Source organism: Ascaphus truei, chromosome 8, assembly GCF_040206685.1.
Source record: "Ascaphus truei isolate aAscTru1 chromosome 8, aAscTru1.hap1, whole genome shotgun sequence".
NCBI lineage: Eukaryota > Metazoa > Chordata > Amphibia > Anura > Ascaphidae > Ascaphus > Ascaphus truei.
In genome coordinates, this window is record NC_134490.1 from 35,030,720 (window position 1) to 35,058,275 (window position 27,556).

The 27,556-nt window shown below is 51.4% G+C and overlaps 2 protein-coding genes and 1 non-coding gene across 3 annotated transcripts; 1 reads left to right on the forward strand and 2 right to left on the reverse strand.

Annotated features, from left to right (window-relative positions):
- Window positions 1–9,868: 9,868 nt before the first annotated feature.
- DPP9 (dipeptidyl peptidase 9) lies at window positions 9,869–18,530 on the reverse strand. The gene is made up of 10 exons (XM_075611389.1): window positions 18,395–18,530; window positions 16,167–16,239; window positions 13,829–14,073; window positions 12,930–13,042; window positions 12,487–12,660; window positions 11,779–11,947; window positions 11,483–11,593; window positions 11,115–11,243; window positions 10,827–10,888; window positions 9,869–9,970 (listed from the first exon to the last, which is right to left on the reverse strand). The coding sequence occupies exons 2-10, from the start codon at window positions 16,223–16,225 to the stop codon at window positions 9,869–9,871; spliced, it is 1,164 nt and encodes a 387-aa protein (XP_075467504.1). The 5' UTR covers window positions 16,226–16,239; window positions 18,395–18,530.
- Window positions 18,531–18,722: 192 nt separating this feature from the next.
- On the forward strand, window positions 18,723–18,794 carry TRNAG-UCC (transfer RNA glycine (anticodon UCC)). Its single transcript has one exon. It is a non-coding gene; the product is annotated as a tRNA-Gly (tRNA).
- Window positions 18,795–23,050: 4,256 nt separating this feature from the next.
- Window positions 23,051–26,165, reverse strand: TICAM1 (TIR domain containing adaptor molecule 1). Its single transcript, XM_075613026.1, has 2 exons — window positions 26,012–26,165; window positions 23,051–25,274 (listed from the first exon to the last, which is right to left on the reverse strand). The coding sequence occupies exon 2, from the start codon at window positions 25,226–25,228 to the stop codon at window positions 23,051–23,053; it is 2,178 nt and encodes a 725-aa protein (XP_075469141.1). The 5' UTR covers window positions 25,229–25,274; window positions 26,012–26,165.
- Between the last annotated feature and the right edge of the window lie 1,391 nt (window positions 26,166–27,556).

Genomic DNA, 27,556 nt, shown 5'->3' on the forward strand with positions numbered 1-27,556 from the left:
GCACGCACACACAGCATGCACGCACACACAGCATGCACGCACACACAGCCGTAGACAGTGCACACAGCATGCACGCACACACTCTCACACACTCTCACACACACTCTCACACACACACACTCACACACACACACTCACACACACACACTCACACACACACACTCACACACACACACTCACACACACCACACTCACACACACTCACACACAGAGCACGCACATACACACACAGCCGCAGACAGTGCGCACAGCATGCACGCAGACACAGAGCACGCACACACGAACGCACACACAGCCGCAGACAGTGCGCACACTCACACACAGCCGCAGACAGTGCATACACGCGCACACACACACACACATGCAGACAGTGCGCACAGCATGCACGCAGACACAGAGCACACACACACGCACGCACACACAGCCTCAGACAGTGCGCACACGCACACACAGCCGCAGACAGTGCGCACAGAATGCACGCACATTCACACACAGCCGCAGACAGTGCATACACGCACACACACACACACGCAGACAGTGCGCACAGCATGCACGCGCACACACACACACGCAGACAGTGCGCACAGCATGCACGCAGACACAGAGCACACACACACGCACGCACGCACACACAGCCGCAGACAGTGCGCACAGAATGCACGCACATTCACACACAGCCGCAGACAGTGCATACACGCACACACACACACACGCAGACAGTGCGCACAGCATGCACGCGCACACACACACACGCAGACAGTGCGCACAGCATGCACGCAGACACAGAGCACGCACACACGCACGCACGCACACACAGCCGCAGACAGTGCGCACACACGCACGCACACACAGCCGCAGACAGTGCATACACGCACACACACACACACGCACAGCCGCAGACAGCGCACACAGCACGCACGGAGTTGACTCACTTGCTGCCTCCATCAGGCTGGCCCAGAATTGGGGGTGCTGGTGCAGGGGGTCCCCCTCGGAGCTGCTGAGCCGGAAGAGGTGCACACAGGGCGGGCAGGAGACGCTGCTGAACTGACTCACAAACATGTCGAAGCTCTGGCAGAACACACACAACACAGGAATAAAGCCATGTTACTCCATGTGCTGTCAGACAAGCACTGACCCCAACATGAGAGGAGACTCAGGCACCCACATGCAGGGCACAGGGGGGCTCACATAATGGTCACCTGCCGCTTGTGTAACAAGAGGGGAGCTCAGATAAGCTTCACAGTTATAACATACGAGGACAGTAGTCACAGCAGAGGGAGGTGCAGTATACAGGGAGTGCCCAGCTATGCCCTGGTGCTGTATACAGAGGGTGCCTGACTGTGTACAACTTTATCCCGGGTAGAATAGAGCAGGCACTCACATGGCACTTCCAATTCATGTAAGGGGGTCTCTGTACTCCGTGTATTCAGCTGGCTCCTCGCCTTACTCACCTGGCTCATAGAGCAGCTGTGGGAGTACCCAGGCACAGTGAGTCTGACCACCTCCCCGGGGCTCTGGTAGCTGGTCACATACAGGTGATGCTCCAGAGGGGTGTCCCTCGTACCCTGGAAATAAACCAGCTGAGCCTCCTCGTTCACCCAGATCTGGAACAACACAGACTACACGTTACCACAAGTGTGTGTGTACATATACGCGCACGCGCACACACACACACATTCATTCAATCAATACCTCTTCAGATTGCCTTAGGGGCAGGAGAGATGTTAAAGGACTGTCACCAGAAGAGAATAAAGACAAAAAATCAGCGCACAACGCTCATAGTGTCGTAAAATTTAGTATAAAAATTGATCATAAAAAGGGTAAGTATTCTGCGTATATCAGAAAACATCTTTTAAGCATTTCATGTGACAAGACGCGTTACCAACCCTGGAACCGGACGGATTGGACTTGATGTGGTCTGGTCTTTCCTGGGTGGTGATCGGGTATCGTCGCTCTCCTTACGGTAGGTGGCATAACACAAGCGGCCCCAAAAATTCTCCTCGGCGCGAGCGGGGGAACAACAGTCTCTTTAGCGGTAGTCACCACAAGTTTTAGATTTCCGGGACCGTGTGTACAGCAGTGCTACTAGATGGAAATCGCACGTCTCCACACAGCGTCACGAGTAATCGTCACCCGGATGTATCGGTAGGGAGAAGCCAATCAAGCAACTGCAGGCACCAGTGTGGCAATAAAGATATTCATGTCCATGAGGAGTAACAGAGACTTCAGCACAGAAATCGCTCCGACAGGGCGAGACGGTAGTTAAAGACGTCACTGCATAGCGCCACAAAAGTTGGGGGTATGCAAGATAAATCAAAACACCGAAAGTAAACTGCACGTCAGTTCTTGTGGCTTCAGAAGTCAAAAAAGCATATAAAAACAGCATAAAATCCTACGCCGTTTCGTAGTTCACAAACTACTTCATCAAGGAATAATTTTAAACAGAGTACTTATATGGGATATATGCCCACTGGTCTCTAGGGATTGGACGAACATCAGGGGGGTGCGGCCAATCCAAAATTGAGCAGAGGGTTTCAGCACAGCTGTCAGCATAATTACAGCCAGCAGAAAGTCATTTTTATACACTGTTGCGCCGTTTTTTAATACATTTTTGTTCCTATCTTTATTGCCACACTGGTGCCTGCAGTTGCTTGATTGGCTTCTCCCTACCGATACATCCGGGTGACGATTACTCGTGACGCGGTGTGGAGACGTGCGATTTCCATCTAGTAGCACTGCTGTACACACCGGTCCCGCGAAATCTAAAAACTTGCGGTGACTACCGTAAAAGAGACTCCCCCGCTCGTGCCGAGGAGGAATTATTGGGCCCGCTTGTGTGGTGCCACCTACCGTAAGGAGAGCGACGATACCCCGATCACCACCCAGGAAAGACCAGACCACATCAAAGTCCCCAATCCGTCCGGTTCCAGGGTTGGTAACGCGTCTCGTCACATGAAATGCTTAAAAGATGTTTTTCTGATGTACGCAGAATTGACCCTTTTTATCATCAAAAAAGTAAATGTTACTACACTGAGCGTTGTGCGCTGTTTTTCTGTCTTTATTCTCTTCTAGCACTTGCGAGGTGCTGAGCCACCTCTGATTAACCGCCGCAGACGTTCTCTTATTGCCTTACAAGGTTATGTACTTCAGTAGGAGAGAAGACTAGGGCGCTAACTCACGAGAGATACCACTAGGAAGGATGCCACTATAAAATAGAGGGGAAAACGTGGTAAATACACAAAACTACCTTCCCGGTGACCCCAACGGTCACTTCACACTTGAGACAACTCGTGGGGTATCAAAGTCCTGCTGCTCACCCAGTAGCATCTAACCTTGATCCTTAGAGACAATGTACACAAAAAGAAGGGGAGCGCTGGTTATCAAAACAACTAAAAAACATGAAAATAATACAAATCAACAGAAGGTCCTGCTACAGACACTCAATGTTGGGAAGCAATGTAAGATACAACTAAAAGCAATACTCACACTGCCACGTGTGAGCACACATAAAATATTGGTTTCTTTCTTGAGGTCCTTGACCCAGTGTTCTCCCCCGGCTGATATTGATCCACTGAGCGTTTCGTGCACAGACTCCCGCGCGTCTTAATTTTTATTGTTTATACTTTAGTTCTGCTTTTGATGTTGTACAGGATACTTAGATTGATTGTGATGTTTAGATATATTAAATTAGCAAGCGTAGTGTATTTCCATTGCACTCTCTATGCAATCTCAGAAACTCCAGTTAAGTGGTTCTTGAGATACAGACTATATCTACTGTGTGTATATAAGTATTGGTTTATGATCGATGTAAGTTTAGATGGAGGCATAATTTGTCATACAGTACACCATCTGCAGATCTTTTATTCGCTCTTGTTTGGCATCTTTTTGGCGAACAAAACAAACATTGATGATGGGATGTTCAATTTTTAAGAGAGGATATTTTATTCTGTTCTTTTTGTACAAGTCGCAGTGGGTTTAAATAATAAGTTCAGTGATGTTTATATCATAAGTTTTACCTATGATAGGTTAAATTACTATGCACTTAGGGAAATAATTGTATTCTGAAGATATGCTTTCAGATTGTAAGATCACCGAGAATATATTGTACAAACAGCTTAAGCTCACTATTTTATGTTTCATTTTATCCAGTGAAGTTTCACTGATACCTACATTAATTTTGACCATTAGGTTAAATGTATCGATAGCAATTTGAGGATTTTTGTATACAAACACTTATTTCCACTCTGTGGTTGGCAATTATTCCATTAGCAACAATTAATCAGAAGATTGGTACAAATTACACCACAGAGGGTTTATAAACCATAGGATAGCATGCACACGTGATCAAAGAGCGTGAGGAAGCTGTTGGGGAAGGGAAACAGCGAAACGCGTAGCTCGATCAAGTGTGCTATTTTTGTCCCAGGACGGCCGCCGTACCCCTTCGGCAAGCTTTGTGTGCCATCTGCGTTCCAGCGATTGTACCGGACGCGGGAGCAAAGGGGCGCGACGCTGTGCCGGAAGAGTGTTGTAGCCGTGGCATGAGGATTTATATGCGAGTTCTCTTATTACTCTGCTGTGTGTTATTAAAAACGTGTTTTTAACCCTTATCCATCGCTGTCTGCTGTTCCTGTCGGGAGGTGTGACCGTGCGGGAGACTGTGCACGAAACGAACAGAGTGGGTCAATATCAGCCGGGGGAGAAAATTGGGTCAAGGACCCCAAGAAAGAAACCAATATTTTATGTGTGCTCACACGTGGCAGTGTGAGTATTGCTTTTAGTTGTATCTTACATTGCTTCCCAACATTGAGTGTCTGTAGCAGGACCTTCTGTTGATTTTGTATTATTTTCATGTTTATTAGTTCTTTTGTTTACCAGCGCTCCCCTTCTTTTTGTGTACAAGGTTATGTACTTGTCACTGACTATGTTAAATGTGTTTTTTTTTTTTCATATTCCATCTGGGTATTTGGGATCTCATTATTGAGCTTGTCACATTCACAATTTGTATGTTATTATCCCAGAATTTATTTTGGTTGCGCACTTTGTTTTGCTATCAAAGGGCTGTCGCCGTTTGTTTCCCATCATGCACTACACCTGGCAACACTCTGAACTGGAAACAATACAACTTTATTTAAGGTAAGCAACTTTAGCTACCCTCTCTCACTTGCCCTTGCCTCTCCCCCTACCTCCCACCCCTTTTCCCCTCAAACCCTTCTTCCACATTTTCCACGCTACTGATCTGCCTCATTTTGCAGTCATCAACTCCCTCTAATTGTCCCATCCACCTCACCCCAAAAATCCAACTCCTCCTTCCCTTTACTACATAACTCTGCTATGACATCCCCCAATCCTGGCCCTATCCACATACCAATCCTTTCATGTCACAACCCTACCAAAACTGGCCCTTTCTACAATGCACTGTCAATCCCTCCAACCTCATCCCTATTACACCTCTCCCTTCCCTTACTATGCCCTATGGAACGCACGATCGGTCTGCAGCAAACTTACACCACCCATAACTTATTCATTTCTGACTATAAACCTCTTAGTCATTACAGAAACCATCTCTCCTGCTGCTCTTTCGTAAAGTGGTCTCTCCTTTAGCCATAACCCCAGGACCGCAATGTAGGTATCCTACTTTCCCCCACACTGAACAGCTCAAATCATAGCTCCCTTTCTCTCATACTTCAAATGTTCACGCTGCCTCCTGTCTCCCCCCGTGTTGCTGTCATTTATGCCCCCATCCTCGGACCAATCTCCCACTTTCTTGAAAACTTTACCACCCGTCTTCCTCTCTTCTGACATACCTACCTGTACTCATTATGGAAGACTAACATACATGTTGACTATGCTAATGTCTTTGTAGCCTCCCAATTGCTTTCCTTAACCTCCTCCTTTGATATCTCCAAGTGGACTTGACCTACTCTTCTCCCACTTCTGCTCAGTAACTCTTCTAACTCTCCCTTCCCTCTCTCTGCTCACCGCCTCCTAACCTTCAGCCCCCTGCACCCTCCACAACACCCAATTCCACATCTGAACTTCTCTTCTATCCCATCTCTAACCCCCCCCCCCCCCCTCTAACCTGGCAACCTCTCCATACAACAGTTGACTTTCTTCAGGCTTACACAAGGCACTTCCTGCCACCACGTTGACCAGGCCATTAAGCCACAACCATGTATGGAAGAATAATATTGTCACATTATTTCTATGTATAGCTATAACCAGGCTTTGTTTTCCATAGCTATAAGAAGAATCATGCTTTGTGTTTCATTGGGTTATGGTGTGTGTGTGTGTGTGTGTGTGTGTGTGTGTGTGTGTGTGTGTGTGTGTGTGTGTGTGTGTGTGTGTGTGTGTGTGTGTGTGTGTGTGTGTGTGTGTGTGTGTGTGTGTGTGTGTGTGTGTTTCCTTAATGCTGAAACTGTAAGTTCTTTGTTTAGCTGGGCCCCTCGTCTTATCTATTAACCCCCCTTGTAGAGTCAGAGATATGCCAGCAGTCGGCCTTGACAAAGACGAGGTAGTTTAGCACATGAGTTTTCTTTTTGCTTAATCTGCTACAATATATTGCAAACTGTATACTGTAACCAAGTAACTGCAAGAATAACAAGATAAAGAAAAGTAGGATGCTCGCTGAACTCATATGGGCAGACACTGTAAAATGATGCATGCCCGCCCATGTTTCTGGTATAAGATAGCTTGCTTAGAGCCTATAGTGCAGTTCATTTATGTTAGATCAGACAGCAATGCTTTGATTTGCATTAAATGCGCTCTTGCAAGCAGCTGCTGCAATAACGTTTTTCAACAAATTGTTTTCGCCTAAAAAGAATGTGTGTGGGACTGAGTTTTTCCCACCACACACGGCATACGAACCTGCTCCAAAGTGATCATGCAATGCAGATGCAGTGATTACACCCAACCACTCCTTTAAATCTCCCCTTCTCTGGTGTTTACTCTTCACTCCCACCAGACTCTGCTCTTCTCACTCTATATACCCTTTCTCTTGGTGAACTAATACTCTTGGCTTGCAGCATCAGCTCTATGCTGATGCCACAAACTGACCTCTCCTACACCTTCGTCTTCTCCTGTGTCATCAACTGTCTGTCTCCTCGTGGATATCAACCAGTTACCTGAAGCTTAACATATAAAACAACAGAACTACTGATCTTTCCCCCTTTCACTGTCACCCCCGACACTCAAACTCTCCCTCACTATCAATAACTCCACAATCTCTTGAACACCTCAAGCCAGCTGCATCTTTCTCTACCTTTCCTATAGCCCTCATGTTGAAACACTCACAAAGACCTGCCGGCTCACACCTAAGAAATAATCGATACAATACGCCCATTTCTCACCCATGATACCACAAAAATCCCAATTCACTCTCATCCTGTCCCGCCTTGACTACTGCAACCTTCTCTAAGTTGCCATTCCCCTTGTGCCACTTCAATTCATCCAGAATGCTGCAGCCAGACTCCTCTACCTCACTCACCGCCCCACTTCTGCTGCGCCACTATGCCAATCCCCACATCTGCTAGAATTAAATTAAAAAATCCTAGCTATCACAAAGCTCTCAACTGCACTGCCCCTCCCGACATCTCTCTCATACCCAAATACTCCCCGAAACGTCTTTGACGAGATATATTATAGTAGAGATTATATCACATCTGCTGCCTTGTTATGATATATAGATACCGGATTGACATTTGATTGTACCTTAGCGCCATGACGCCCCAGAACCTCCCACTCTCCACTGGTCAGAGCGACCTCTTCATGTATCTGACACTTGAACGCATCTGTAGATAGGAAGAGGAGAGAGGCTGGGAAAAAAGTGTGAGGAGAGAGAGGGGGAGAGGAAAGCGAAGAAGGGGGGGAGGAAGAGAAAAACGAGGGAGAGAGCGAGGGGGGGGGGGGGGGAGAAGAAAAGCGAGGGAGAGAGAGGGGAGAAGAAAGGCGAGGGAGAGGGGGGAAGAAAAGCGAGAGAGAGGGGGAAGAAAAGTGAGAGAGAGGGGGAAGAAAAGCAAGAGAGAGGGGGGAAGAAAAGCGAGAGAGAGGGGGAAGAAAAGCGAGAGAGAGGGGGAAGAAAAGCGAGAGAGAGGGGGAAGAAAAGCGAGAGAGAGGGGGAAGAAAAGCGAGAGAGAGGAGGAAGAAAAGCGAGGAAGGGGGGAGAAAGAGAAAAGCGAGGGAGAAAGCGAAGGGGGGGGGAGAAAAGCGAGGGAGGGGGGAGGAGGAGAAAAGCGAGGGAGGGGGGAGGAAGAGAAAAGCGAGGAAGGGGGGAGGAAGAGAAAAGCGAGGGAGAAAGCGAAGGGGGGGGAGAAAAGCGAGGGAGGGGGGAGGAAGAGAAAAGCGAGAGAGGGGGGAGGAAGAGAAAAGCGAGGAAGGGGGGAGGAAGAGAAAAGCGAGGAAGGGGGGGAGGAAGAGAAAAACGAAGGGAGAAAGCGAGGGGCGGAAGAAAAGCGAGGGGGGGGGAAGAAAAGCGAGCGACAGAGCAGGAGGGGGAAGAAAAGAGAGAGAGAAAAACGAGGGGGAGGGCGGGAGGAGAGAGGAGGACAGAAGGGAGAGACAGACCAATAGACACAAATAACACAGACACACAATGGCACGCACACCTTGGCTGTGTACATATGGCTGTGTCCAGTCCCAGGGTTGCCTCTGTAACATGGCGGTGACAAGGTAGAGATGACAGAATCCAGTCTTACACTCGCTGCCTCGGATAAAGCGAATCTCGTCACTCACCTCCTGGGGCAATGCGTGGAAGATATCATGCACCTAGGGGGCAACAAGGGACGTAAGCACAGACTGCTCGCAACAGGGGCAAAAGGGGACGCTTGAACACAAGCTGCCCCGGCACTAGGGCAACAGACACCTGAGCAAAGGCTGCCCCCCTCCCAGGGGCAAATGCCAACAGGAACATTTACCACCTTGTGCTCCCCCATCCCCTGTAGAGCTCGTATTGCCCCTCAGTTTCAGTAAACACGAACCCCATCCATCCCACCTCCCCCCCAATCACATTTCCCTCTCTTCTCTCTCCTACTACATATACTGCCCCACCTCCCCCCTCCCCCCCAATCACATTTCCCTCTCTTCTCTCTCCTACTACATATACTGCCCCGCCTCCCCCTCCCCTCCAATCACATTTCCCTCTCTTCTCTCTCCTACTACATATACTGCCCCGCCTCCCCCCTCCCCCAATCACATTTCCCTCTCTTCTCTCTCCTACTACATATACTGCCCCGCCTCCCCCCCAATCACATTTCCCTCTCTTCTCTCTCCTACTACATATACTGCCCCGCCTCCCCCTCCCCCCCAATCACATTTCCCTCTCTTCTCTCTCCTACTACATATACTGCCCCATCCCCCCTCCCCACCAATCACATTTCCCTCTCTTCTCTCTCCTACTACATATACTGCCCCGCCTCCCCCTCCCCCCCAATCACATTTCCCTCTCTTCTCTCTCCTACTACATATACTGCCCCGCCTCCCCCCTACCCCCCACTCTCACATTGACCCAGACGTCGCTCCTTTCTTCATAGATGACATGAGGCTGGGTGTGGGGGGGAAGCTCGCGGGCAAACTCCATGCGCTGATCCTCGTCCGCAGGCACCGGGATGAAGAGGTCGGGAGGCAGCAGGACCAGCTGCAAGAGGCGCTGGGGACGGTCCAAGAGCATCGCCCAGGCACTGCAGGGGAAGCACGGGGGGAGGGAGAGGGGGAAGAGCTTATAGAGGGGACATAGGGGCCTGAAACCTCCCCCTCAGGATCTCACCAATTGGGTCCTCCAGGTTAAACCATGTCTACTGTAGGCCCCAAGGTTCCTTTTGTTTGTGTCACAGTGTCACCCTGCGAGGGGTGGGTCACAGGTCCCTGGTGTCACTCACTATTTGCCGTCCCGCGTCCAGCCGGCGCGCACTATGTATTCCGCTGAGGGGAAGAGGGTTTGAAACGGAAGAACCAGATCCTTATCCTGAGCAGAGACGATCTGAGGGAACAGATGCACAGTGAGGCACAGGGACAGGACAAAAGCACAGTGAGGCACAGGGACAGGACTGAAGCACAGGGACAGGACCGAAGCACAGCGAGTCACAGAGACAGGGACAGAAGCACAGCGAGGCACAGGGACAGGACAGAAGCACAGTGAGGCACAGGGACAGGACTGAAGCACAGGGACAGGACCGAAGCACAGCGAGTCACAGAGACAGGGACAGAAGCACAGCGAGGCACAGGGACAGGACAGAAGCACAGCGAGGCACAGCGAGGCACAGCGAGGGACAGGGACAGGACAGAAGCACAGCGAGGCACAGGGACAGGACAGAAGCACAGCGAGGCACAGAGACAGGGACAGGACAGAAGCACAGTGAGGCACAGAGACAGGGACAGGAGAGAAGCGCAGCGAGGCACAGGGACAGGAGAGAAGCGCAGCGAGGCACAGAGACAGGGACAGGAGAGAAGCACAGCCAGGCACAGGGACAGGACAGAAGCACAGCCAGGCACAGGGACAGGACAGAAGCACAGCGAGGCACAGGGACAGGACAGAAGCACAGCGAGGCACAGGGACAGGACAGAAGCACAGCGAGGCACAGAGACAGGACAGAAGCACAGCGAGGCAGAGACAGGAGCAGGAGAGAAGCACAGCGAGGCACAGGGACAGGACAGAAGCACAGCGAGGCAGAGACAGGAGCAGGAGAGAAGCACAGCGAGGCACAGGGACAGGACAGAAGCACATAGCAACAGAGGCACACGGCAGAGGCATATGGGGACAATGAGGTCGAGGCCCAAGGGACACAGGCACCAGGGACAGGGAGGGGACCGAGGCACAGAGACACACCCACACTCACCTGCCCCTCCTCGTTGGTCAACACCTCCGCCAGTTTGAGTGCTATTTTGGGGTTCTTACTTCCTGCAGAAAGGGAAAAGATTAGAAAAAGGGGGACAAAGGGATAAAGGGGGAAAGAGAAGAGGGGGAGGAGAGAGAAGAGGGGGAGGAGAGAGAAGAGGGGGAGGAGAGAGAAGAGGGGGGAGTGTCCCCATACTCCCCTGTGTAGAGTTACACCTCCTACCCCAGTGTCCTCCCCCTCACTGGTCCTGGGGCATCTGCACTCCCCCTTCCCCTAAACCCCTCTCACCAGTGCGGGGGTATCTGTAAGCGTCAGTCTTCCTCTCCTCCAACGCTGGGGATGGGACATGAATAACCTCCACATCCGATTCATCCACCTCCTCATAGAGAACACGCAGCGTTCGCAGCCCGCCGGGAGCTGAGACACAGAGCCGCGTTATCTCCCGTATACAACTACATCCCCCCTTCACATATTCACCATCCCCCCTTCACATATTCACCATCCCCCCATATAAAGAAACAACCACCATCCCACATACAGATACTCTCTGCCCCCCTATACAGATACCACCCCCGCGATATACAGACCAACATCAACCAACATATTGATACACCCCATAAACAAGCTAACACACGTATATTTACTCCCTGACCCACCTTCTACGGATGCTGGACACCACCAGTAGCCAGTAAAACGGTCAAACTCCTCCTGAATCACAAACGTGGCCACCCCAGCAGAGCGAGGGTCGTCAGTGACACTGCGCAGGCCTACAAGGGACAGCGAGGGGGGACAGTGACACAGTGGACAGAGAGGACATGAGGGTCAGAGAGACCGACTTTGTGGCAGTAGATTAGGGAGTGGGTGTGATGGGGTAGTTGGCAGTGGCAGTTCTAAACCCGGTGGCAGATATGGGGGTTGTTGTAATGGGATAGATGTGGAGGACAGATCTTACCCTTGTGGCAGTACGTCAACCTCCGCTCCTCCCCGCTCTGAATATTTGCCACCCACAGGTCATTGCTGTTGATGAATGAGATGAAGTTGGAGTCCGCTGGGCAGATCTTGGGGTCCATCCGGGGGCCCTCACACTCAGTCTGGATCTCCACTGGCTTCGAGGGCAATGTCTAGGGCAGAAACCAGCCTGCCTAATCCAGGACATACTACCTACCCCCGACACACCCCTTCCCCCCCCTTCTATGGCTGCACCCCTTGCTCTGATGGCCCTCCCCCACTATATGCTTCTGCAGACACCCCATCTCCCATGCTCTCGTGGTTCCCATCCCTCCACCATGCTGCCATTGCATCCCGCCATTCCCATATGCTCCCGTTGCTCCCCCCTCACCATGAAGCCGTTGCTTCCCCCTCACCATGAAGCTGTTGCTTCCCCCTCACCATGAAGCCGTTGCTTTCCCCCACACCATGAAGCCGTTGCTCCCCCACTCTCACCATGCACCCCTCACCATGAAGCCGTTGCTTCCCCCCACACCATGAAGCCGTTGCTCCCCCACTCTCACCATGCACCCCACTCACCATGAAGCCGTTGCTCCCCCCTCCACTATGAAGCAGTTGCTCCCCCCATCACTATGAAGCAGTTGCTCCCCCCCTCCACCATGAAGCTATTTCTCCCCCCCACCATGCTCCCGTAGCCCTCCCCCCCCCATACCATGAAGCCGTTGCTCCCTCCGTCACTGCAGTAGTACAGGCTGTTGCTGGCTGGGAAAAGGAAGAGTCCGGTCTCACTGTGGAAGTCGTAGGATGTGATCCCGAAGACACCGAGTCGCTTGCGCTCCCGGAGAAGCTCCTCCTCCCGCGAGTAGACACCGTGGTGGGGGGTGGCCTGGAGTGAGGGGGAGACAGCACTAAGAAGGGGAGCCTCCTGGGGTGTGACTGAAAGCTTGTGATGATGGGGCATGGAGAGAAGCGCAGGACTGCCTCCCATTGCACGGTGACATGTACAGGACCTGCTGGGTTAGGGACGGGGGAGGTTTGTTTTTTTATGGGCAAAAGATGCACTAATCTAATATAGAGCTTGGGATATAGGGCATCTGATTGCTTAATGTCACCTCTTGCACTATGCCTATGTCATGTGACCCCTGCACATCTCACCTGGAAATGCTCCAGCATCTGTTTCCATGACAGCAGCAGCGTTGTTTCCTTCCGCACCTTGCGGGGGATCTCAGAGTACAGGAGGGAGTTCTCCCGGCTCCCGTAAGGCATACCTGGGGGAAGAGGGGGAGGGGGCGTGAGTGCGCATACTACGGGGGGGAGGGGGAGTGCGCACACTAAGGGGGAGAGATGGGGAGTGCGCACACTAAGGGGGGAGAGATGGGGAGTGCGCACACTAAGGGGGGAGAGATGGGGAGTGCGTACACTAAGGGGGGAGAGATGGGGAGTGCGTACACTAAGGGGAGAGAGATGGGGAGTGCGCATACTAAGGGGGGAGAGAGATGGGGAGTGCACATACTAAGGGGGGGGAGAGATGGGGAGTGCGCATACTAAGGGGGGGAGAGATGGGGAGTGTGCATACTAAGGGGGGGAGAGATGGGGAGTGCGCATACTAAGGGGGGAGAGATATGGAGTGTGCACACTAAGGGGGGGAAGAGGAGGAGTGCGCACACTAAGGGGGGTGAGGAGGGAGTGCGCACACTAAGAGGGGAGAGAGGGGGAGTGAGCATACTAAGGGGGTAGAGAGGAGCGTTGAGCTTTTTGAGAGCGTGTTCTTATCCATATAGTTAGCGGAGGGAACGGAGTGTGGGGTATAGTGGGCATGTAAGGAGCGTGTCCTCACCCAGGTAATACCGCCGATGGTTGTGGGGGGGTGTCAGTGGGTGTGTCCTCACCCAGGTAATACCGCCGGTGGTAGTGGGGGGGTGTCAGTGGGCGTGTCCTCACCCAGGTAATACCGCCGGTGCAAATGTGTTAGGGTTGGTGTGCCAGTGGCTGCGCCCTCACCCTGGGTAGTACAGCTGGTCAGAGTGTGGATGTGTTAGTGGGCATGTCCTCACCCAGGTAGTACAGCCGATGGGAGTGGGGGCCGCTCTCTTCCCTCCGGGGCAGGAAGAGGAAGTCATGCGGTGCTTTGTTCACCATGATACCAGAGTATTTCCTGCTGCTGTGGATAATCTCCCGCAGACCATCCCAGGAGTGCTTCTCCACCAGGAAGGGGGCAGGGCCGCCCTCCATCTCCTCCTCTGCACTGTCTGCCAGGAGCTCCACCGACATCAGTGCCTCGCCCGCAGGGCCACGCAGACTGCGGGGCGAGAGGGGAACACCCAGGTAACAAAGGGAGTAATAAATACCTGGGTAACAAAGGAAGAGGGGGCGTAATAAATAAATGGGCAACAAAGAGGTGGAACTATTAAATGCCTGGGCAACAAAGGGATAGGGATGAGTATTAAATTCCTGGTAACAAAAGGGTCCTGGAGTATTAAATACCTAGGCAGCAAAGCGAGAGGTGGAAGTAGCAAATGCTTGAGCAAGAAACAGACGGGGCGGAGTATTAAAATCCTGGCTATAAAGGGAGAGTCCAAAATATTAGGGTAACATAAGGGAGAGATGGGAGTATTAAATACTCAGTGGCGGGTGTGTTAAATGCACATGTTGAAAAAAAAAAAAGTAGAGGTGGGAGTATTTAATACATAGACAAGGAGAGATGGGGGAATTAAATATACATGTAACAATGGGACTGGCGGGCGTATTGAATACACAGGTAACAGAAGGAGAAGCGGATGTATTACATAACTGGGCAACAAAGGGAGAGTGAACTTATGAAGAAAAGAACCCCAATAACGAGAGCTCTCAGAGAAAAGTCTGTAGCTCAGAAACACCTCCGAACAGGGACACGGGGGTGCCCCAAATCCCGCAGAGGGGGAAAAGTATGATGCTTGATACAAATTCAAATTACTTTTTTTTAATGTGAGCTATGCTCAAAAAATAAAATGGAATGTGAACACAAAATGTGTCTTGGTATGATTTGTTCACTATTCATTATTCATACATAAGGCCCTGGTAAAGTGGCGAATTTAAATGAAAGCCCTCTGCAGACAGGATAACGACAGCTTGCAGTGCTAAGGTGAGTACCAACAAAGTTGGCTGAGATAAGTGAGATAGATAAGTATCTGATCTCTTTGGCCAGTGAAATAATAGCCCAATAATCGTCAGAATTGGTATATAAAAGCAGCGGTACTGCGAATAAAAGGATGAACTACTTGAATAAATTCAATAATTGAATGCAAGGTAGCCTATTATTAGCGAAGCTTCAGAAACGTATAAGCCTCCTAATGTATAATGTCTCACATAGGCTCGGCTAAGTTGCAGTAAAGGAACAGAGTCATCCGATACTTAGTCGCTCTATAGTATCCTGTGTTAGGCTTGCGGTCAGTATAGTGTCCAGGAAGTGGACACAGTATGTCTGCGGGACATAAACAGACTCTAGGTTAGTGTGAAAATACTATGTCTGCCTCCTTGTAGTAACACTTAAGTTACGATTAGGAGTTCAAAGAGTTACCTCAATACAGTGGCTCTAAGCACTTTATGACTATCAATTAGATGGAGTAACAATCTTCATAGATCTAAATGTAGAGTTTATTGATGTCCTGCCTAATTACATATGTTACCAATTAATGATACCGTCTACCACCTGTGTGTTAATTGCATCACATCCCGCAGTATTGAATAAATGGGTAACAAAGGCAGAGGAGGCAGTATTAAATATCCAGGTAGCAAAGGAAGAGGCAGGAGTAATACATACCTGTGTAACAATGGTAGAGGAGTATTAAGTACCCGGGTAAAGGGACAGTGGGACAATTAAAACACCAAGATAGCAAAGGAACATTACAATTCATCCTGGTAAAATGTCCTCAAACGAAATAAACTGATCTGATCTCTGATTTTGGCACATGTGGGGATCAGGTGTGTGTGTGTGTGTGTGTGTGTGTGTGTGTGTGTGTGTGTGTGTGTGTGTGTGTGTGTGTGTGTGTGTGTGTGTGTGTGTGTGTGTGTGTGTGTGTGTGTGTGTGTGTGTGTGTGTGTGTGTGTGTGTGTGTGTGTGTGTGTGTCACTGGGTGGTCTGCACTGGACTTCAAACACTACATGAGATGCTGCTATATTTACACAGAGTAACCAGTCATCCCCTCATCCTTCTGCGCAGTTAGTGACATACACAAACCCAGCCCCACACACAGGTAACACCACAGGATGGGCACATGCACGTGTTTATACAGGTATAGACAGACACGCACATATTACCACATACATACTGTATACAGACAAGTGTCATCACACCTAGGTAGGGATGTATAGACACGCATATATTATCACAAATATATATATAGGGTCTGTTACCTGCTCCTGGTCTCCTCCGCACTGACCGTATCCAATCGCAGCCTCTTTACTCTCTGCATGAACCATCCAGGGGCTGCAGGACAAGGGCAGTTAGTGACATCAAAAGGGGAGAAATGTTGACCGTTAGTGACACTCTTGGGGGGGGGGACAGTTAGTGACATCCTGGGGGGGGGCAGTTAGTGACATCCTGGGGGGGGGCAGTTAGTGACATCCTGGGGGGGGGCAGTTAGTGACATCCTGGGGGGGGGCAGTTAGTGACATCCTGGGGGGGGGGCAGTTAGTGACATCCTGTGGGGGGGGCAGTTAGTGACATCCTGGGGGGGCAGTTAGTGACATCCTGGGGGGGCAGTTAGTGACATCCTGGGGGGGCAGTTAGTGACATCCTGGGGGGGCAGTTAGTGACATCCTGGTGGGGGGCAATTAGTAACATCCTGGTGGGGGGCAATTAGTGACATCCTGGGGGGGCAGTTAGTGACATCATGGGGGGGCAGTTAGTGACATTCTGGGGGGGGCAGTTAGTGACATTCTGGGGGGGGCAGTGACATTCTGGGGGGGGGGCAGTGACATTCTGGGGGGGGGGGGCAGTGACATTCTGGGGGGGGGGGGCAGTGACATTCTGGGGGGGGGGGGCAGTGACATTCTGGGGGGGGGGGCAGTGACATTCTGGGGGGGGCAGTGACATTCTGAGGGGGGAAGTAACATTCTGAGGGGGGAAGTGACATTCTGGGGGGGGAAGTGACATTCTGGGGGGGAAGTGACATTCTGGGTGGGAGTGACATTCTGGGGGGTGGGAGTGACATTCTGGGGGGGGGGAGTGACATTCTGGGGGGGGAAGTGACATTCTGGGGGGGGGAAGTGACATTCTGGGGGGGGGAAGTGACATTCTGGGGGGGGGAAGTGACATTCTGGGGGGGGGGAAGTGACATTCTGGGGGGGAAGTGACATTCTGGGGGGGGAAGTGATATTCTGGGTGGGGGGAAGTGACATTCTGGGGGGGGGGGAAGTGACATTCTGGGGGGGGGGGGGGAGGAGGGACATTCTGGGGGGGGAAGTGACATTCTGGGGGGGGAAGTGACATTCTGGGGGGGGAAGTGACATTCTGGGGGGGGAAGTGACATTCTGGGGGGGGGGGGAAGTGACATTCTGGGGGGGGAAGTGACATTCTGGGGGGGGAAGTGACATTCTGGGGGGGGAAGTGACATTCTGGGGGGGGAAGTGACATTCTGGGGGGGGGGAGGAGGGACATTCTGGGGGGGGGAAGTGACATTCTTGGGGGGGAAGTGACATTCTGGGGGGGAAGTGACATTCTGGGGGAGGGAAGTGACATTCTGGGGGGTGGGAAGTGACATTCTGGGGGGTGGGAAGTGACATTCTGGGGGGTGGGAAGTGACATTCTGGGGGGTGGGAAGTGACATTCTGGGGGGTGGGAAGTGACATTCTGGGGGTGGGAAGTGACATTCTGGGGGGTGGGAAGTGACATTCTGGGGGGGGGGTGGGAAGTGACATTCTGGGGGGGGGGGAAGTGACATTCTGGGGGGGCAGTGACATTCTGGGGGGGGGGGCAGTTAGTGACATCCGGGGGGGGGGCAGTTAGTGACATCCGGGGGGGGGCAGTTAGTGACATCCGGGGGGGGGGCAGTTAGTGACATCCGGGGGGGGGGGGCAGTTAGTGACATCCGGGGGGGGGGCAGTTAGTGACATCCGGGGGGGGGGGGCAGTTAGTGACATCCGGGGGGGGGGGGAAGTTAGTGACATCCGGGGGGGGCAGTTAGTGACATCCGGGGGGGGCAGTTAGTGACATCCGGGGGAGGGGGCAGTTAGTGACATCCGGGGGAGGGGGCAGTTAGTGACATCCGGGGGGGGGCAGTTAGTGACATCCGGGGGGGGCAGTAAGTGACATCCGGGGGGGGGTTAGTAAGTGACATCTGGGGGGGCGGGCAGTAAGTGACATCCAGGGGGGGGCAGTAAGTGACATCCAGGGGGGGGCAGTTAGTGACATCCGGGAGGGAGGGGGGCAGTTAGTGACATCCGGGAGGGAGGGGGGCAGTTAGTGACAACCTGGAGGGAGGGAGCAGTTAGTGACAACCTGGAGGGAGGGAGCAGTTAGTGACATCTTGGAGGGAGGGGGCAGTTAGTAATATCCTGGAGGGGGGGCAGTTAGTAATATCCTGGAGGGGGGCAGTTAGTGACATCCTGGGAGGGGGCAGTCCCTCAGCCCCCGTACTCACACACCCCCACACCCCGGTTTCCTTTCTCTTCTTCCCAGGTCTCTTTTCGGGTTCCCTGTCGTCCCTCTCTCCCTGGTTCCTGCTACTCTTCCCCCCCTCCTCCCCGGTCCTTCCTGTCTTGTCTCACCCCGGTGGGTCTCCGGCCCTCAGCCGCCCCTTCCCTCGGTCTCTGCGGCCCGGAAGCAGGCGGGGAGCCGGCTCTGTGACTGGCTTCTGACCCGGAGGAGGTTTCACAACCTGCGCTCCAGGAGAGCTCCCCTAGTGGTCTGGAGGACTTGGGGACTGAAACAGGGTTATAAGTATTTCAAAAGATAGAAAATATCAGCAAGCGTTGGTGGTATAGTGGTGAGCATAGCTGCCTTCCAAGCAGTTGACCCGGGTTCGATTCCCGGCCAACGCAGCATATGTTTTTAATTTTTTTAATTGCATTTATTTCATTTTGCATTTGTTTATACAGACGCACCGCCTGCATAACAGCCCACACCTGATATTTGTGATTTATTCTCTAGATCAGGGGTGGGCAAACTGGGTGTCCCTGCCCCGAGGAGCTTACAGTCTAATTGGTAGGTAGGTAGAACGTACACTTACCTGATCTCCGCCGGTTTTTGGTGACGCGTCGCCATGGCAACGCAAGTGGCAAGTTTATTAAATGTGACATTTCATGAGTCTGACAGCAGATCACCAGAATGACGAATATATATTTGGAACAGTTGCAATCACACGAATCAAATATACCAGAATGGCAGGGTGGCCTATGTATAATCTATGATATCGGTTTTTCATGCATAAGTAGAAGTTAAGGTGTAATGTTTCATATCCAGGTGCACATAATACGGACACAGGTGCAACAGCGTCACAACAGGGACAATGTCGCAACAGTGACAATGTTGCAATAGTGGACTTCGTTTCGAAGTATTATAGAAACAAAGTTATGAAGTATTTTGTATATTGAGTCAACGTTTAAAAGTCAAAAGAAAGGTTTGTTTTTCTTCAGTTGTAAACCTGTCATGAGGATGATGGATGAAAAGGGAGTGTTGAGGACACACCCAGAAAGTATGCGTAGCCAAGTGCCCCTGGCTATAGCCTACTACTGGCCTTAACACCATGAGTCATAAGAACTGGCAGCGTTGGGGTTAATCTCCTGCGCAAGGCCTAGCCTGCAGTTGCAGCCTAGATGGGTACTATGTTGCCTTATCCAGGGGCAGGCCTAAACCGGCAGTTGGAAGTGTCATACCTGGGGAAGGTACTGACTGGATCACATTGGTATGGTGTGATGCCTGTAAGTACCTGGACCTGCCATGTTATTGGGCGGGGTTACAAGCCCTTCCCCCTGGGTATAAAAGCTGACACTTCCCAAATTGAGTGTGCTGTGAGGTGGATGGTTATGGTACCGTGTATACCCTTTTCCCTACTTTTTCTTATTGCAAAAATAGCCACGTTATGTCCTTATACTGCAATATACTGCAAGGTCTCCAGCAACAATGAAATCTTAGGGTTATCTGAGGCGTGTGGGAATGCTGAGCCAAATGGTTTTATATTTCCAGGATGATATATTTATGTATATCAGTCGAGGACACACTGCAGCACATGCCCCAGGGGAATGTGACTTGGAAGATAGCACCCCCCGCGATGGAACTGCAACGTGTGCTCCAATACTACGTGCTAGATCAGCGAGTGGGATAGGGTGCTCAAAAGGGGACCTGGCGTGAAAGATAGCCCCCCCACATTGGAACTATCTGCTTGCAGTTGCAGAGGAAAAGAGTGCCTGTGGAGTATGCCAGTCGGTGTGGGTGTGGGTGCTTGAAGAACCGCATATTTTTCTTAATAAAAAGGGACCATAGACCCTGCAAATGACAGTATTTGATATTTCTTTGGTGGTGGAAGCGAGTTACAATATATATTGTGATAAATTGAGGTTAGATATTACTCATTTGAGGTTCCTTGCATAGGTGAAAGGTAAGTCAGCTAGTTAGCTGTGTGTTAACCCTTGTGAAATATATATATATATAACTTGCTCACAGGGGTGCCGTTCATAGAGCTGCCAGACGTCCTGAATATACGGGATGGTCCCTTTTTTCAATGACTTGTCTCGTTGTCCCTGAAAGTTTTGTTGGGAACGCATCATTTTCCTGTATTTAGGGGGCAACGGGATAATTCAGAGGCGCACGCTGGTCCAGCCGGCAGTAACGGTATGTGAAGGATGGCGGTGGGTGGCGGTAGAAGGCGAGGGATAGTAGCTGCTGCCGAGGACAATGGCGGTGGCAGAGGAGGGCAGCGGTCTGAACCGGAAGTCATTACAATGTCTGGTGTCCGCTGCCAAGACGGGCTCCACTCCACAGGTAAGAGTGGTGTACTGCAACTGGGCATTTATAGCGAGGAAGGGGGCTGAGAGATGGAGGGAGGAAATAAATAAATGGAGGGAGGGAATGAATGAATGGAAGGAGGGGGAAAGGAAGGCATGAATGGAGAGAGGGGGAAAGAAATGGAGGGGGGAAGGAATTAAGTGAGGGAGGAGGGGGGAAGAAATGAATGGAGGGGGGGAGAAAATAAATGAAGGAAGGAAGGAAGGAGGGGGAAGAAATGAATGGAGGGAGGGGGAAATGGAGGGGGGAAGGAATTAAGTGAGGGAGGAGGGGGGAAGAAATGAATGGAGGGGGGGAGAAAATAAATGAAGGAAGGAAGGAGGGGGAAGAAATGAATGGAGGGAGAGGGAAATGAATGGAGGGAGGGGGGAGAAATTAATGGAGGGAGGGGGGAGAAATTAATGGAGGTAGGAGGGGGAAATAATGGAGAAGGTGGCAAGAAATTAATAGAAAGAAGGGGAAGAAATGAATGCAGGGAGGAGGGGAAAAGAAATGAATGAGAGCGGGAAGAAATTAATGTATGGAGAAGGGGGGGGAGAAATTAAGCGAGATGGGGGGAGAAATTAATGGACGGGAGGGGAAATGAATGTATGGAGAAGGGGGGAGAAAAATGAATGTATGGAAAAGGGGGGAAGAAATGAATGAATGGAGGGAGGAGGGGGCAGAAATTAATGAACGGAGGGGGGGTGGGGAAGAGGAATTGATGGAGAAGGGGAGAGCGAAATGAACAGAGGGAGGAGGGGGGGGGGAATGAACAGAGGGAGGAGGGGGGGGATGAAATGAACAGAGGGAGGAGGGGGGAAAGAAATGAACAGAGGGAGTGGGGATGAAATGAACAGAGGGAGGAGGGGGGGATGAAATGAACAGAGGGAGGAGGGGGGATGAAATGAACAGAGGGAGGAGGGGGGATGAAATGAACAGAGGGAGGAGGGGGTGATGAAATGAACAGAGGGAGGAGGGATGAAATGAACAGAGGGAGGAGGGGGGCTGAAATGAACAGAGGGGGGAGGGGGGGCTGAAATGAACAGAGGGAGGAGGGGGGGCTGAAATTAACAGAGGGAGGAGGGGGAAGAAATTAATGGAGGCAAGAAGAACTGAATGGGGAGAGAGAAATTAAAGGAGGGGGGAGAAAGGGAGGGAAAAGAGGGGGAAATGGAGGGGGGAAAGAAGAAATGAATGGAGGGAGGAGTGGGGGAGAAATGGAGGGAGATGGGGAAGAAATTAATATAGGTAGGAGGGAGGGAGGATAGAAAAATGTTGGGAGGCGACATGTGATGTCATTGGCAGTAAAAAAGAAAATGCAGAATTTACATAAAAGTGTGTTTCCAGCCGGGATCGAACCAGGGATCTTTATGTAGCATGAGGCAAACATGATAACTACACTACAGAAGAAAGCAGATCACCCTATCACACTCGGGATCACCCCATGATTTCATTACCAGCCTGGAACCCTAGGAACACTGTACTCTAGGATCAGTCTTTGATCGCAGTACAGGCTCAGTCTGTGACCCCAGAATGAGTGTGTTGCTATGACTGGTCTATGGCCCCAGAATCTGTGTATGGTCTTTATGACCGGTCTGTGTTACATTTGACATATTATGCAGTATCTTGTCTCAGCTACTCAAGTCCGCCAGCATTACTTTGTCTGTGGTTTTGGGAAGGTGGCACTGGTGGTCTGTGGAGTAAGTCAGGGCCACCTTGTATAAATGTGATTATATTATGATGCATTCTACGCCGCTGGGAACTCTTTCCTAATAACCCAAGCATGGGACACAATGGTTATTCTCCAGCTCAGAATCTCCGCGTGTGGGGGGTGTGGGCTCGCGGTTACTCTCCGAGCACTGAAGTTTCATGGTTTCTCTTCGGGATTACCCAGGATTAATTGTTATGGTTGTAGGTCTCTTCGTTCAGCTGCACTCATACAAATCCTTTCCTGCCAGAGGGGTTTGCAATGCGTTGCAGATTCCAGTGGAAACTAGAGAAATTCCCAGCAGGCACCAGGCTTTGTGTTAATGACGCACATCACACAGACTTCACATTTACCTTTTATTATTCATTTTTGTCGATTTCTGCTGGTATTCTGTACAAAATAAAAATACAAAAGGCACAAGAGCTTACAATCTAATGTGGATCTCTGAGGCAGAGAAATAAAAAGTAACAGCTCTGAGGGCTGTTCTTCCAGCTGAATATTAGAATTCAACTGGACTGGTTATACTGTAAAATCCACTTATTTTAAATCATGTAATAATTGATTCAATGCTCACATTACCCTCTGGTTATCTCCCCTCCTCCCTCACCCCCTCCTCCCTTGCAGGCTCTCGTCATCCCCCTTTTCTCTCCCCTCTCCACCCTCACCCTCTGGCCAGATGCCCTCCCCCTCCTTTCCCTTCTCGCACTCTGGCCAACCGCCCTCCCCCTCCTCGCACTCTGGCCAGCTGCCCTCCCCCTCCTCGCACACTTGTGCCCAGCCGCCCTCCCCCTCCTCTCCTCCTCCACTTGCTCCCTGTTGGACCCTCATTGTGTTGTTGTCCCCAATCTGCACGCATCTTGCATGGTTGATCTGGATAATCGGGGTCTGCCCTGTGGCTGAACAGAGGGGGTTCTCAGCACTGGCCTCCGGGGGTGGATAGGGACCACGGGATACCCGAGGGTCCAGACCTGGGGGCAGCCAAGGAAAGAGATAGGGCCCTGGGGGAGCCAAAGGGATACCAGGGTACGAGGGGAGGGGAGGGAGGTTTGTAGATGATAATTGGTCGTACAATTGCTTGTACAGATTCTGGATCTGAAGATTACGATTCATTTCATCGGATAGATCCTCCACCGACCGGGTCATGGCCTTCATCTCCTGCTCCTTCCTCCAGCGCTCCTTCTGGCTATGGATTACTTCCAGTTTGAATGTATTGCGCACAGTCCGGTGGAACACAGGGGACATTTCATCTAGGGCGATGAGAGTCCTCAGGGTCAGCGGGAGCTTTCTCAGCCGGTCTGACTTGGGTAGGTAGGGAAGGACGCTGCCACATTTATTGTGGTCGTCGATGGAGTTCATGAGGACAGTGTTGGACTGGAACTCTGCCCATTTCGTCTCGAAGCGCATAGTCAGCAGCAGGATGACGTACGCGCAGCTCTCCACAGCATCCTGCATGCAGACGAGAGGGCTCACCCCCGGACGTTCAAACTCCTCGCCGAATGTCACGCCCTTTCCAGCACCCAGCTCCTGCAGTACGTCGCGCACCTTGCATGCAACAGCCAGGTCTTCACGGACGTGAAAAACAACAAAACTGAAGAACTGCGGAAAGGAGGAGGCAGAGGAATGCACTGAGGTTGGGGTGGCAGGGACTAGTGGTGGGGGAACATATAGGTGGCTACATGATGAAGGGTGGGTGTAGTTGACATAAGAAGGGTTTTGGATGGGAGAGGAATGGATGGGGTGAGTGAAAGTGGGAGGAACAGGGTCAGATGGTGGGGCACTGTGAGAGTCAGCGTGTGAGAGGGCTGCAGGGGAGGTGTCATATTTTAGTAGGAGGTCAGAGGCGGGGTCAGTGGGTGGAAGAGGGTCAGGAGTGATCACTTCGGCCTCTCTTGGCATTGAGCCATGCTCTGGAATTCGGCTGATGGAGCTCTCCCCTGTAACAGAAGGATCCTTCTTACTCAGTTTCTCCCTCTCTGGGTCTATGAAAACTTTCTGGCTGGTAACAGTGTGATCGGTGCACATCACTGGGACATGACCCAGAGGTGGCTGCACGCAGGGATTGCTGCAGAATGGCTGCAGTGTCGCTGGCCTTGGTACTTCCGGAGGTAGGGAGGAACCAGTGGTTCTTTGTGGCTGGAAGGTACGGTTCACATTGGGTGTCTGTGTGTCCATCAGCCCACGCTTGCTGGCGTTTCCATGGTGCGTGTTGAAGGCAAGGGTGGGAGACTGGCTGATCTGCAGGGGGGTCACAGAGAGAGGAGTGGTCCCCACCCTGTTGATCGGAATCTCAGAGCTTCGGCGCGGGATCCAGTTCCCAATCGGCCCAGAGCACAGAGTATGGGGTGTGTCATCCGAGTGGAGACATCCTTCCATGTCTACCCACGGGTTGTTACCGGAGGCGTTCGTTACCACTCTCCCCTGGCACAGATCCTCCTGCGTGAGCAGTGAGTAAATCTGCTTCGTGATCTGCAGGATTTCAGGGTCCTGGGTGGGGGGCAGCACTAGCACCCCCCTCACTTGTTGTGCCTTTCCCTCTATCACGGCTTGAGTGATGTGCTGTGCCAACTGGCAGTGGGGTAAGGATGACAGGCTCTGCAGTGCCTCCGGACGCCTATTCAGCGCGAGTAGGATGAGAGCGCGGAGTAGTTTGTGACTATCTGTGCCTGGTCTATGGTGCTCCAATCGGTGTCTGAGGAATGCGAGCCGGTCTGGGGCAACACGAGAGAGAATCAGACAGATCTGCTCTAGGCCTGGTGTGGGAGGAGGCGAACACGACAGCATGAGCCCGGCGCAAGGATAACACGGGCGTGTTTCTCTCTGGCATCACCTATAATGGCGAAGGAAATTCTGTCACTGTATGCACCGCTCTGCACATGCTGCCGCGCACAATATAAACCCTTCTCCCACGCGGCACGCAGATACATGTCTCTCCCGCGCACCGGTACACACCTCTCTCCCATGTACAGCACGTCTCTCCCACGCGTATCTCTCTCCCATGTGCCTTGCGCAGGTCCACACACCTTTCCCACGCTCTGCGCACAGGTACGCACGTCTCTCTCCCATGTGCCACGCACAGGTCCACACACACCTTTCCCACACTCTGCGCACAGGTACGCACGTCTCTCTCCCATGTGCCACGCACAGGTCCACACACACCTTTCCCACGCTCTGCGCACAGGTACGCATGTCTCTCTCCCATGTGCCACGCACAGGTCCGAACATATCTCCCACACACCACACCAGGCACAGGTACACACGTCTCTTTCACACAGGTCAGTACGTCTCTCTCCCATGAGCCAGGCACAGGTATACAGTGCACTAAATGTACTTGAGGTAGCCCCTGGCACTGAATGGGTTAATCACAAGAGTGGGACGTCTACAGAAATTATACTGCCCCCTCATGTTGTGGCCGGGGGCCTTTATTTACCCACTTTCGCCCCTACAAGATACCCCTGTGCCCCTCCCTGCAGAACTCGTCGCTAAGTGGCGTCACACTCTATTACTGACCCCGAGGGTCACTCAATCTCTACGGTGCCGGGTGCAAAGTAACCCGGAGGCACTCACATGCAGTCACCAGATCTCCCGGGAGCCGCTCGTTCAGCCACCGCCGGTACTTCCGGGATTTCACTCGCAGAGAAAGAGCAGAGACGTTTCGTAAAAAGCCCGAAGGAGCCGGAAATAACCGAGGGGAGCCGAGAGTCGCCTCTGTCATCGGGAGGCAGTGTCAGTTCTAGGTGATCTGGCTCCCTCATTGGAGGGCAGGGTCAGTTCTAGGTGATCTGGCTCCCTCATTGGAGGGCAGGGACAGTTCTCGGTGATCTGGCTCCCTCATTGGAGGGCAGTGTCAGTTGTATGTGATCTGGCTCATATATTGGAAGGCAGTATAAGTTCTAGGTGATCTGGCTCATATATTGGAAGGCAGTATAAGTTCTAGGTGATCTGGCTCATATATTGGAAGGCGGTATAAGTTCTATGTGATGTGGCTCCCTCATTGGAAGGCAGTGTCAGTTCTAGGTGATGTGGCTCCCTCATTGGAAGGCAGTGTCAGTTCTAGGTGATCTGGCTCCCTCATTGGAAGGCAGTGTCAGTTCTAGGTGATCTGGCTCCCTCATTGGAGGGCAGTGTCAGTTGTATGTGATCTGGCTCATATATTGGAAGGCAGTAAAAGTTCTAGGTGATCTGGCTCATATATTGGAAGGCAGTATAAGTTCTAGGTGATCTGGCTCATATATTGGAAGGCAGTGTCAGTTCTAGGTGATGTGGCTCCCTCATTGGAAGGCAGTGTCAGTTCTAGGTGATGTGGCTCCCTCATTGGAAGGCAGTGTCAGTTCTAGGTGATGTGGCTCCCTCATTGGAAGGCAGTGTCAGTTCTAGGTGATGTGGCTCCCTCATTGGAAGGCAGTGTCAGTTCTAGGTGATGTGGCTCCCTCATTGGAAGGCAGTGTCAGTTCTAGGTGATGTGGCTCCCTCATTGGAAGGCAGTGTCAGTTGTAGGTGTCACGGTGAGATTATGGCAGGCTGTATAAATCACACATAAATATATATAACAGCTGATATATATTTATCACTGGGTCTGAACTGAAACGAGTCTTAGATATAATAAAGTGAGTTTATTCCTTAGGATAGGTGAACACATGAATAGTACAGTAACAGACAAGAAGTACACTTACTTAGGGGTTGGGGAATGAGAAGTTAGATGTAGCATTTCTCTTCAGCAATCAGGTAATCATTCAGGTGATATCAGGTAACCATACCAGTAACCGAAGATTAACAAAGGAATATGGGGAACAGCAGTTTATATATCTTTTGTCCCTCTATTCTTACACAGAGGTTAGTGAAGAACTGCTCACCTATTAAACCGGAGGTCCTTAAAAAGGTAGGTGCAATGGGGGTCAGTACATATATGAGAGAGAGTGAACGAAGAAGTTCAAAGGTACCCCTATGGATGCACTCTATACCAAGCGTATATGTTTCTTAGGCTATAAGGTAAAATCCCCTATACCAGAAACTAAAAGGGAAAGCGGCGCAAAAAACAATAAAGTTTTAATACATATTAAATTATTACACTCAAATGGATAAAATGGGTATGAACTAAACCCCTTGGAGGAG

Excerpts from the sequence above, each read along its gene's own strand:
- DPP9 (XM_075611389.1), bottom strand. The coding sequence starts at position 16,225 with ATGCAGAGAGTAAAGAGGCTGCGATTGGATACGGTCAGTGCGGAGGAG. Across the intron at positions 13,043-13,828 it reads CCATCGGCTGTACTACCTGG|GTATGCCTTACGGGAGCCGG; the intron begins GTGAGGACATGC and ends CTCTTCCCCCAG. Across the intron at positions 11,594-11,778 it reads GTTGACGTACTGCCACAAGG|GCCTGCGCAGTGTCACTGAC; the intron begins GTAAGATCTGTC and ends TGTCCCTTGTAG.
- TICAM1 (XM_075613026.1), bottom strand. The coding sequence starts at position 25,228 with ATGCTGTCGTGTTCGCCTCCTCCCACACCAGGCCTAGAGCAGATCTGT.